General features: G+C 34.5%; 1 protein-coding gene across 2 annotated transcripts in view; it reads left to right on the plus strand.

Annotated features, from left to right (window-relative positions):
* Positions 1-13,526, plus strand: part of LOC105213069 (transcription factor mef2A) — a 109,226-nt gene that overhangs the window by 80,410 nt on the left and 15,290 nt on the right. For both annotated transcript variants that reach the window (XM_011185616.3, XM_029040323.2), the window contains exon 7: positions 10,180-10,259. In XM_011185616.3, the coding sequence (XP_011183918.2) occupies positions 10,180-10,259 (80 nt within the window). The remainder of the gene's footprint in view (positions 1-10,179; positions 10,260-13,526) is intronic.

Raw genomic sequence — 13,526 nt, forward strand, 5'->3', positions numbered from 1 at the left:
TATAACTTTTCAAAGCTCCAAAAATCGAATATGAGGAATTCAGTGATGTAAATAATAATAGTTGACGGGCTAGCTGCAGTTTATTATACACGCCAACAATGCTCGTATAAATATTTATGACATTTATGAGTAAGAAAAATTCGCATAAATCACGTTTTATTATAACAAATAAAAATTGTTACGGCTTCTCGTTCGTCAGCGAATTTATATAATAATAACGATCATATAAGTTGCATCCGCGGTTGCAACAAACTTCTTTTATTGCCGCAGAAATCAGGCATATTGCTACTTTAATGTCAGTTATAATTTCGAATATTTGTTTTGGCGTGGAATGTGCCACAAACTCGCAGTAGCCCTGCGGGAATGTCTCGGCATTGGAAAAGCAGCACTTTCGCAATATAAGAGTAAAGGGAAGATACATTTTTTGGTTTGTAAAAATTTGAAAACTGTTTTATGAAGGTAGATTCAATGAAAAAAAGTTTAAAATATTTCACTTTAGTAAAAAGAATACTTTTTGAATGAAGATTTTCAAAATTGTAAAATAAAATTTATTTTTCCTGCGCTACTTCACTGCCGTGAATATTTATCTTGTTAACTTCCGACTTGTTAAACGCATGACTAGACAGCATTACCGTTATTTGCATATGCAGAGTCTTACATAAGCACATACTAAAATATTTTTTCTTCATTTCTTCTTCACATCTAGCTTTGCTCTTGCCTAAGCTTGTCAGCATCTTTTCATTTCTTTTTTCTTTTTAAGAAATTTTGCGTATGACTTTTGTGATTGTTCATTTTCTTCTTACAACTTCCTTCACTTTGCTACTCTACTTGATTACTCCTATATTCGGTTTGGTGATGCAAATATGCATCAACTTTTGTCATGCTGGTTTAAGAAATTAATAAGATGAAAAAAATTCCTAACACAAAGATCTACTCTAGCTCTTATTAACCTCTTACTAGTATCTCACTAAGAATTAATCCTCATAACAAATTAATATTAAGTGATTTATTTATAAAAGACGGAACCATCGAAATCCCAATAGGTCTATTATGTCTCAGTTTCACTGCATCAAATTGAAAGACAATCGTTGTCAAACATATCAAATTCATTTCTTAATACAATTTTTGACAACCTATTTCGATCCAAATGGAATCCAGTCGAACACATTTTGACAATCGTTTGACGATAAGAGTTGAAAGTTACTCAGGTTCCCAATGATAGTATTTTTCTCCATTTAGTGGAAACACTTGCCATTATAATTGTCAGTGTTCAGTCAGTAGACTTTACATCCAGGGTCAAGAGACATATATAAAATTTAGCACCATCTATTGGATGAATTTATCAACCGCATGCTTTATTTCATATGATTAAATTCTCCCAACTTCAATGTTACCTTTCAAGATGATTTTTAGTTCAAATATGAACTCAGATGGATCTATGGCATTTTGGTGAACAACTCTAGTCTATCTCCCAAAATTGGAAACATCACGAACCAAAAATAACAGAAATAAAGTTTGATACCATTTTGAGAGAATTACAAGCACTATCAAAATTATAAACTAAGCCAACTTTATTTGGACATAAAATGTAAATGTGATTTCGATCCGACGTTAAATCTTATGAAATCTCAAATTTTGAGGCCACCCTAATGTAATTGAATATACTATATAGAAGACGAGTAATAAATCATGCTGCCGTCCAACTCAATTAGTTAAGCAAAAGGAAATACATAAATACAGCACAAATCACTTCAAAAATCACCAGTAATCCATCTATGTATCATCAAGCATTTTCGTTTAATACACTGTGCATCATTCAAATCTTATTCAATATCCATGAAATCAATGCCAATCAAATATGTAATCAACTTGACTTCGCGAGTGTGTTGACATTTGAGACCAGGATTATGATTGTAATCGCTTTGCACGAACAACATATACAAACACATGAATGTATAGAAAGACAGGCAGACAGATTAATCAGTCATCTACTGACCACGAGTTGTCCGCAGGCAATAAGAACTGATGTCGTTAAGCAGCGCAGTAAGAGAGAGAGACAGATCAAGAAGAGTCAAGTGTATGCTTTGAAAATAGCAAAAGTGAAAGAATAATATTATCTTCCAATGAAATTTTCATAAATAAATTGATTTCAAGAGCTCTAGTGCGCCAGGGTTCAACAACTGGAAGAAGTGGAGAAAGAGAGAGTTGAAGGAGCAGACAGCAACTTGACGTTTTGCATATAAAGAAAATAATAATATTAATAAAGCTCTTGACAGTCGAGAAATATATGGCGAAGCTATTGGATAATATTTGTTAGTCCGTGTGTCCGTCTGTGCTCTTATGCAAGAAATTGTAAAGGTCAAGTAATCGAATTGAGTGTGGAAAATGCAAAGCACTGCAGTATTACCCAATGCGGTTGAAAAATATTAAAATTATTTTGTGCTTACATAACAAAACATATGTACAAATATACAATATGTAAACATAAAAGACCCTTATGCATATACTATATATACAAACCTAATCTCTTCCTCGAGTTTCCCTCCTTACGACTTTAGCAATATTTACGCAAGCTGATAGCAGTGAAGTGATTTAAAATTTGACTTGAATAGTGAAAACAGTTATAAATATTTACATTTCAACAAAATTTTGATTTGGGTCCACTAAGTTCGGTTTGATAGCACTCTGCCAGCAGCAGTTGAGATAAGCCAATGCAAAATGCATAAATTAAAAGGAAAAGTCGCAATGGAAATGTGCGAATTAGCTAAGCAAAACAGAACATAATTCTTGTACCATCCACATCTCCAGCACTCACGCATAAACTACGAAGTGAAATACTACGTGCATCCTAGACACGACACGCAGGCAGGTCTCTGCAAGTTGTTGCTGAGTTCGTGCTACTTTTAGCTGATGTAGCAGAGTGAAGAGTAATGAAAATACATAATTTATTTGCTGAATATTTTATTGCAACAACAAAACTGAAAGGGTCAAATGTTTACTCTACCGTACTTGGAGGGTAAGCAAGAAGTGAATTCGAAGTGGCAGCATTGTATGTTTGTGATGGTAACAAATTTCATACAAATACGCTTATTTATATGGAAGAGCAAATGTTTTAGGGATTTTAATTTGCTGTAATAGCTTACAAATGTGTACAAAACAACTGCAGTGATTTTCGATCCGCACAAATGCAAGGCAAATAGTTTGAACCAAGCGTCAACATGGACTCTTTTCGAATAGAATGAGCAATGTTGTATAAATTAACGAGAAGAATATAATATATGTGAAGTTAATGAATTAACTATTGGGAATTTTAGTCCAGAATGCCAAAAAGATCAGCATTTAACCATATTTTCTGAAAAATATAGTCAAGGATATAGTCACGACGAAAACTTCTGTCTATACGCCTTCCAAGATACTGTACGCATTGCGCCAAAACATCATTAGATCTAATCAATTTCTCAAATACTATGATTTATGTCAGATTTACACCGACCCTAAATGTAGGCAACATTTTTTATAGTTTTTGAAATTACAATTTTTTGTTCATATATTGGAAAAAGTGTGGACCTTTACAATACTAGATAAAAAGTATAAATTAAAAGAAGAACTAGAAAAGCTTAGCTCTTCATTAGTCACAAATAAATACCACTCACCACTAAAGAAGTCTGCTACCAATATTTAAAGTTTCCCCAATATAGAAGGTATTTACATTTTCTTCTGCGCTTCTTCTTTCCACACGTACTTCGACAACTCTTAACATAAAATAAAATATGTGAACGAATAACTTTTGGTCACCCACAAATGTCATCTTCATCTTCATATGAGTACCGTAAACCACAAAATTCTAAATAATATTAATAACAACTTTCATAAATTGTCTAAGTTAAAAGTCAAATTGTAAAGTGCACTCTTTAGTGTCCAAGCGCACGTGACCGTAGAAGCAGCTACGAAGCGTTGTAATGGAAAAGTTCAAAAGAACAATTGAAACTGCGGCGCATTGGTACAATGGAGCAGCGCCGAAGGAGCAATGCAACGAATGCAAGCATGCGAGCACATGAGCTAAGCACACATGCAGGCACATAGACATGATCATATACATATATATGTGTGTGTGACTTTCTAAGAAGCCATGCATGAATACCTTTGAGGCGTAAAACTTTCGTGCTCCAACAGGAAGGCAGTAGTTAAAGTTGGTGGGAATATCTTGAGTAAATTTGTGCTATATTTTAGAAATATATCTTTACTTTAGGGGAATGTATAATTTTAATAAATTTGTAAAGTTGAAATTTGGAAAGAAAACTAAAGTGTAGGAGTTAGAACTATTATTGTAGCTCTGATTTGAGTCAATACATTATTATTTTGCAATTTTTTTCTTTGCGAAAACTCAATTTAAAATTTCTAAGCAATTTGAATTTTTTTTTTAACAAATTAGTTTTTTAAACCTCACTCGTACCAAAATGAGTAAAACCAATAATTTTTTTTTTCAATGTTACACATACGCAGTGTATCTACAATTAAATATATAAGCCACTAAGAGTGTTCAGCCATTAGGTGACTTAAAAGCACTCATGCCCAATATACATAAAAACCTAACGGTGTTTATTTTTGAAAGCATTGCATATTTCAAAGTGTTTTTGAGTGCCAATAAGTACTGCCAAGACTTTAAACAAAATATTTATAATATAAGTACGGAGGCATTTACTAATATACAGACGCTTTAAAGACACTCTGTATATATTTATACTCACATACAAACACACACACACACACAACTAAAATACCTTTAAAAGCCTGCTTTTTACACCGGATATATGTGGCAGCATATCATGACCCAACCATGCGAGGCACGAGTGGCTGACTATATTCTTTCTTTTTTATAAGTTTTTTTTTTTTTGTTTTTCTTTTTCGTTCACAAGTTACCTCAATGTACTCACCACTCATGATGGGCATGACATGTCAATGTCAACGGAAGTCTATTTGTGTAATAGTGTAAGTGGCAGCCAGCCAAGCAGGCAGTAAGTCAACTAGCCAGAACAAGTAGTCAGCCGGAGCTTAGACAAAAAGCGAAGGCAAAAACACAAAAAAATCAACTCAAAAACCTACAATATGTGTAACTGCATGCACGGCATAAGTGGTATGAAGAAAGAGGAAAATTGTTGAGAAAAAAATATGAAATGCCAATAAAGTAATGGCTGAGCGAAGCCAAGAGTATGAGTAACTCGTGAGAAGCACATATATGTTCGTCTGCTTGCGTGTGAGAGAGAGTTGTGGGTAAGAGGGTAATGCATGGCGTGTCTGCAGGCTGATGTGTGAGTCGCAGCAAAAAGATGAGAAACAAGCTAAAAAGGATAATGGCTTCGCTTGGTGTAAAGTTAAAAGGGTTTTCTGCTTAATACTTAAAACTATAGTGTTTGCACTTTGGGCATATAAAAACAAATAGTTGATGCACGCAGTGAGGGTTATATTTAGTAATAATAGTGGGAGTAAAGTGGAGATTTGAATCTTTAGAATAAATATATATATATATATTTTTTACATTTTAAAATAAATATTTATTTTTATTTATTACTGCGCTTTCATCAGGAACGATTTGGAAACATTTTGCGTTTTTGTCTATAATTTTTTTTTTAAATTATATTTATTAATTTTCTTTAAAAATACAATATTCTTGAATATTCCGATTTTTGATATTAAGGTCAAAATTTTGGAATTTCTCTACAGTTTTTTTCTACTGAAAGCTGTTCTGCCAACCTCTAGTATTTAATATAGATCCTCTTCAAATGGCATTCATCACATTCCACTCACGCTCAAGTAAAAGCTCCTAAGCACTAAGTACAATCTGAAATAGCAAAACTATTTTTACTTAAAAGCAAATGCATATAGATTTCTTTTAAGTAATAACGGGTGATTTTTTTGAGGTTAGGATTTTCATGCATTAGTATTTGACAGATCACGTGGGATTTCAGACATGGTGTCAAAGAGAAAGTTGCTCAGTATGCTTTGACATTTCATCATGAATAGACTTACTAACGAGCAACGCTTGCAAATCATTGAATTTTATTACCAAAATCAGTGTTCGGTTCGAAATGTGTTTATCGACAAATTTTGTTCAGCGATGAGGCTCATTTCTGGTTGAATGGCTACGTAAATAAGCAAAATTGCCGCATTTGGGGTGAAGAGCAACCAGAAGCCGTTCAAGAACTGCCCATGCATCCCGAAAAATGCACTGTTTGGTGTGGTTTGTACGCTGGTGGAATCATTGGACCGTATTTTTTCAAAGATGCTGTTGGACGCAACGTTACGGTGAATGGCGATCGCTATCGTTCGATGCTAACAAACTTTTTGTTGCCAAAAATGGAAGAACTGAACTTGGTTGACATGTGGTTTCAACAAGATGGCGCTACATGCCACACAGCTCGCGATTCTATGGCCATTTTGAGGGAAAACTTCGGAGAACAATTCATCTCAAGAAATGGACCCGTAAGTTGGCCACCAAGATCATGCGATTTAACGCCTTTAGACTATTTTTTGTGGGGCTACGTCAAGTCTAAAGTCTACAGAAATAAGCCAGCAACTATTCCAGCTTTGGAAGACAACATTTCCGAAGAAATTCGGGCTATTCCGGCCGAAATGCTCGAAAAAGTTGCCCAAAATTGGACTTTCCGAATGGACCACCTAAGACGCAGCCGCGGTCAACATTTAAATGAAATTATCTTCAAAAAGTAAATGTCATGAACCAATCTAATAATCTGCGTTTTTTTTTTAAAAAAAGTTATCAAGCTCTTAAAAAATCACCCTTTAATATCTTACCTTGACATATTGCCAAGCATATACACACAGAGTCGAATGTGAATATGTATGCCGCGTGTGTCTGTGAAAGCACGGCAAAATGGCTGAAAGAAAGCACAAAATAAAACAAAACCGACAAAAATAAGAAAGGTGAAAGTAATTGGTTAGAAAAGACCTTTGGCATGCATTTGGAAAATTGCACATTTGTTGAAGTAAGCATTAAGCCATGCCATTGCACACGTTCACACACACATACACACACACTCACTCGCATAAATATCTCCGTGCAAATATACGAAGCGTGCGGAATGATGGTGTGCAGGCGAAGGTGTCGGCAAATGTCGCTTTGACCGGCAATGACAAGCGCATGCGAGCATATTGCAGATTGCGCAATGTGAGTGCTTACACACAGACACACATGCCCGCAGACAAATATTTCATGCTGCACATTAGTTACGCATACGCCCTGTCGACTGCTGAAATGGCAAACCAAATTTATGGGCATTAGTGTAATGAGATTTTCAGCTATTCAATTTCGCCAAACATAACGATAAAATGGCAAATTATTGATTCTACGTGCAAATACATATGCATGACCATGACAAATGTAGAGTTTTTAGCATGGCGCAGACGAGACTGGTGACTAATGTTACGATCGAAAAAAATTGATTTTTTTAATTTTTGGAATGCAGCTTTTATTAATTATACATTTTCATAAACAATTAGTGTTTATCTTTTTCAAAATACATCAATCTTTAAAATGACAGGCGTTGAACATTTTTCATCATTCACCTTTTCCATCATGCTATTCAAGAAGTTACTCACTTTTTATGTATCTCAAAGAGGACCGCCTTCGAATATAAACAAAAGTACAGCATTTAAGGCTCACAAGCTCTGGGCGTAGCAAATGTAAATCTACTCAATTTGTAATTAAAAAAAAGTCAAACTTTTCCCGTCTATTAAAAAAAAAGTTGACAGCGTCACACAAAACTGTACATCAAGTGCACACAGGTGCTTAAAAAGTATTTAGTGCAACTTACACTTGTGCTTAATTAAACGCGCATTTAACTTTAGCTAAAAGCAGAAAGTTGAAAAACTGCAACATTTGCACAAAAGCCAGAAAGGGTGAATGCAGCGCAAAGTAAGCAGGCGTCTAACTTAAAGGCGCACATGTGTGTGTGTGTGCATCCATCGAAGCGCAGTTAAGCGCTTTTGTTGGAAAAGCGCAAAAACTTTCAAACAGATTATCGTTAAATACAATTTGCTTGCTGTTGCATTCGCATTTAATCCTATGAGTCTAAATAGATTTAGCTGCGAGTAAATAAATAAATAAGATGAATGTTTACAGAAAAGGGTTGCAGCAAGCAATAACGGCTTTCAAACAGCAGTTAGGCTAAATAACGAGCAGAGAGGATTTAGAAGACTGCAAAGTACTAGAGTGGTTTCATTCAACGGTCTGTGTGCTTAATAACTATTTTATAAAAAATACAAATATATAATAGAGTTGCCACCTTACCAAAAAAATGTAATTAAGTGTGAATAAGTTTGTGATACTCACATTCCCAACGAAACAAAAATCTACATAAATATTTAAATGAAATATTTTAATAGAGTTGCCACCTAAACAATTTTAAGTTTCAAAAATACTCGTCGGAAATACTCATTTATATAGATCTACAACTTTGCTTCCGCCGTTTTTTTTGTAAATATGAGGTTTTTTTAACTTAGGACAGCCTCACCGTACGTATCCGAAAGCATTCGATGAGCAAAAGAAAAGCAAAATTTCCCGCAAATGTCAAGAATTCGGCTCAAAAAGTGGCATTTTCAGTTGAGAATAAGTTTGGGATGCAAACAGATCTCTACAAAATTTTGTTGGGTTAATGTTGACACAAATGTCCAAGATCGATATAAAACGATTTAATCGACCAGTGCTTGACCCTAGAGACATTCCCGCAAATGTCGAGAATTCGGCTCAAAAAGTGACATTTTCAGTTGAGAAAAAGTTTGGGATGCAAACAGATCTCTACAAAATTTTGTTGGGTTAATAATGACACAAATGTCCAGGATCGATATAAAACGATTTAATCGACCAGTGCTTGACCCTAGAGACTTATATAGAAAAACGGCGGAAGCAAAGTTGTAGACCTAATAATATATTTGGAACACTTTTACTTGTTAACAACAAATTACAAAATTATAATAGAGTTGCCACATATTAAGAAAATTTTAATTGAAAAAAATATATAATTTATTGTACACTTTTTACATGAAAAAATAGGAATATAAAATAATTTAAACATTTTTAATATACAGAGCAATAGATATGCCCCACTCTCATCAAAACCGAACGCTTTGAACCAAGATTGTCATATATCAACATGACTTTTAAAGCGAGTTTACTCTATTAGGGCTTAAGTATAAAATCTGAAATCATGAAATATTGAATATTGACAACGAGTTCGCAGTATAATTTGTTTATTATAAAATTCTTTAGATAAGATTGCCACGCTATAAAATAAAAATTAATTGCAAAGTTTAAATTAGAAAAGAAATCCACATTTCTAATAGCTTTATATTTTAAATTAAATAAATTAAATAATATAGTTAAACTGCAAATAAAAAATGTTGCAAAACAAAGCTTTTGTACTACCGCAATCTCTTGTGTACCGAATACAACAAATAAATAGCGAAATATTTATTTACAAACACACATATCTACCAACCTAAATACAACTAATTCCCGCTACAACTCCGTTTTTTTCTTTCTACAACAAAAATCATTTGAGCTCTAAAACTAATACAAACTCCGGATACGACTCCCTTGGCAAGTCAATGTGATAAATAATGCAGCACCACTTGTGCGGCTCCAAGCCATGCACAGCCAACTTACTCACTTACATACATATAAATGGATAAATAAAGAAACAATGCAACAACAACAGCAATACAATTTCAATTCATTTCATTTCATTTGAGTTTAGCAACAATGCAACAACAATACAACAAAACAGTAACATTGGTGTCCAACAGCTATTTATGTTGTTTTGCCGATTCCTCAGCTGGCTTATGTTAACAAACACACTGGCAACACTGGCAAACATAGTAAAGTTGTAAATCGAGCAGAGTACACACCCAACAAAAACAAAAACAATATTTTCAATTGCATATATCTTCATTTGGTGTTATAAATTTCCTCAATTTTATCTCCTCTTCTTCCCCTCTTTTTTGCATTTTTCTACTCAACAACTCGGCATGGAACCGAACTGTGCCGTCCGCAACGCAATCGCATCAACGTCATCAACATATCAACACCATTTTTGTGCTGGCAACAATCAACCGGCGACCCGACTTGTGGCTATCCTGTGTATGCATGTTGCAACACTGGTGCAGCTAACTGTACAGTTGGCAATAAAACATATGCGCATGGACAGACATTTAAATTGGATTGTAAAACACAATGTGTCTGTGAGGTAAGTTGACAAAAAACAAGAAAAAATAAGCGTAGTGAGTGAGTGTGGTGAGAGGGTAAGCAGGTTAAGCGCTCTGTAGTGTGAGAGTTGTTGTTGTTGTGTGCAGCAAAGTGTTGCTGAACGTGCCAGCTTTGGCCGCACCTACACATGCTTAGACAGGGATTTGTGCATATTTATATATTTGTCAATTTGTGTCATACTCTCGCACCCACCAAAGTCGCTTTGCTCTCTCCCCTTCATTCAATATTATTGTTGGCACTTTTATTATTTCAATCGCACTATTTTGCACACTTCTTTCCATATACATATGTACTTTTTTCTATTTTGCTTTTTTGATTATTCTTTCACTGATTTTTTCTCTATAATTTTCGTCTATAAATAGATATGTCGTTTTTATTTTGTATAAGTTTGTTGTAGTGATCCTATAGGAAAAATTCACGTATTCTTAGAGAATGAATTATTTTTATATCCAATAGATGTATCTATGATCAAGCACTGGTCGATTAAATCGATTAAATCGTTTTATATCGATCTTGAACATTTGTGTCAACATTAACCCAACAAAATATTTGTAGAGATCTGTTTGCATCCCAAACTTATTCTCAACTGAAAATGTCACTTTTTGAGCCGAATTCTCGACATTTGCGGGAAATTTTGCTTCTCTTTTTTAATTCCAAGAAAAGTGCGGCTGAGGCTCATTGTCATTTGTAACCGTTTTTATACTCATTGTCATTTGTAACCGTTTTTACAAAAAAACGGCAAAGTTGTAAACCTAATAGGAATGTGCTTTTTTTGATGTTAACTGCCTCTTAAAATCAGAACACCAGTTTTATTTATATTTCGAAACTTTGGACTTTATCGCTTTCACATTCCTTTTTTCCCATTTTTTGAGTTTTCGGATGTGTCTCTGACACTACCTTTTATATTAACTGCCTATAGAACACCCGCTCTCTAGGTCATCCATTACAGCCTAAAGATATACTCTCTGACTTTATACAAATTTTAAGTTAATATGTTCTTATATTCTCTAAGAGTTCTCTCCCTGCTTATGATTAGAGTTCTAACGAGGCACTAAACATTACAAAAAAAAATTTTGAAAATATTTGCTACCATTGTAAGCATGTCCTGGAAGGAATGCTCTGCAATGAAAAATACAACTCATTCGCCATACATTTGTCCTAAGTACATCGTAGTGTATAGAGAAGTCTATATATTTATGTGAACTTGTATGTTGTGTTGTTTATGCGCCACATCGTCAATGCAACAAATGCCAAAGCGTATTAGAGTAAATTGAATTTATGTGGCAATAGGATTTACCTGGCATGATGAGATGAGGTGTTCGAGACACCGGTTGAGTGTATACAAAAAAATCCGCAAGCAGGTATTACAGCTGTACAACGGTACATGGCAAATAAAAATGTATTCAATTGAGAAATGGTTAAATTCTATCAGGGTAATGAAAAAATACCAACCTAACGGTATACTGTACTGTACTGTATGTCCTTGTTGCTTGTGTGTGCATATGCCTTTGAGTGGCAATTTGAGCAGGCAACACGTTTCTATATTGTCAAGTGATATTGCAACACGTGCGACGTTGTAACGAAATAACTGCATTTAACAAATAAGAAGCACAATTGTGTAGCCGCTTATTTGAATAAATATTTGAAGCCCCATTCGCCTGTGTGGCTATGTAGTTGCACTGATGATTTTATTTCTTGGCATTGCCACACATTAGACGGCCTGTCATTTAGCATTTGCAGTTCACTGTCAGCACTCTCGGCATGGCTGGGGCCGATACCCAGTGACCATTATGTGGCCAGAGGCTCTTGCTGCCGACGGTGAACACACATTTTCAATTAACTCGGAATTATATTCTGCCAACTGGTCGCAAATTTCGATTAGCCACTTCAGGCTGACCAATGCCATTCATCACTTGTGCTCTTATGTATGGGCCAAACTTAAGGCAGTAATATTAGAAAAATGTAATTAAAATCGGAGATGTCCAGAATAATTGGAAATGTTTAATTAAGGTATGCTGAAAAGCTATTAAAACCCTTGACTATTGTTAAGCTGATTACAAGCCGGTGGATGCAAATAGTTTTGTGGCATGTTATAAATAAATAAATTTTGGCATCAAATTAATAACTGTTATTTATTAATATTAGCATGCAAAGTGGTATTTAATCTAAATCTTTTAATGAGCCAATTTCGTTTATCATTTCTGATAATAGTATGTACGCAATACTGTTTTTCTGTGAAAATTAATAAGCATCACTTGAAGTCTGGTCGTGGATCTGTACTTTATTGGTCTACCCAAAACGTTGAAAAACATGAAGGGACAATGATTTTTATAAAATAAATTCCACGGGGTAATACTTCAATATTTATACATAATCTTTTCGCTAGGTAGATTTAAGTTTAGAACCCAGTACGAAGCGATACGAACTTCCTGAGACTCCCTGCGATTTCTCGACCAGGCTACATTATATCCAACTCACTTAGTTTTACTAAAATTGTTCACATATTAACCGATATATGCGGCATATAGCCCAACGGATATTTGAAACCCCTAATATTAAGTATATGTGAGCACGGGTTCGATTTCGCGCAGTGGTCCACTACTAAAATAAAAATTGCCTCTGAATTTCTTTAAAATATCTGAGAGATTCACCGGTATTTCCGGTAAAAAATTATTAATTGGCACTGAGATCTTCATGTTCGATATCTGGGGCCCTGAAAAATTGTAATCCGATTTCGGCAATTTTTAAATGAATTGTTCCATCATTCAATTGTAGGTTTTTTATTTAGATAATGTAAGTTTAACGAATCAGATGGAATTCCATATTGTTTTGTTATTTATCGAATTTCATGGAAATCGGTCAGGCAGCTCCTGAGGTATGGGTTTTGACCCAAAAGAGGTCAGTTAACGTAGTTTAAGTGATTTTCAACATAACCTTTACTAACTACTTTGGATAAAAAATATTATAATTTTCACAACTACTATATACTTATTGGATTGAATAGTGTATCTTAAATAATCATTAGTGTCCCTTGCTTAAATTATTTATGAAATAATTTCTTACGCAATAAATACAAAACCACGCTCACACCACATTGTAGTCACCGCATGTTTACCCGCTTTTACGCATTTCATTATTTATTTTCACTCACATTATTTGCATTGTCTGTTAATTTGCGTCTGTGGCGGCCAACGCGCTTTCCCCTTAATTCCATGGAGTCTTTAACCCCCCGTAGGCAATGCAGAAT

This window comes from Zeugodacus cucurbitae, chromosome 4, assembly GCF_028554725.1.
Source record: "Zeugodacus cucurbitae isolate PBARC_wt_2022May chromosome 4, idZeuCucr1.2, whole genome shotgun sequence".
NCBI classification, from domain to species: Eukaryota; Metazoa; Arthropoda; class Insecta; order Diptera; family Tephritidae; genus Zeugodacus; species Zeugodacus cucurbitae.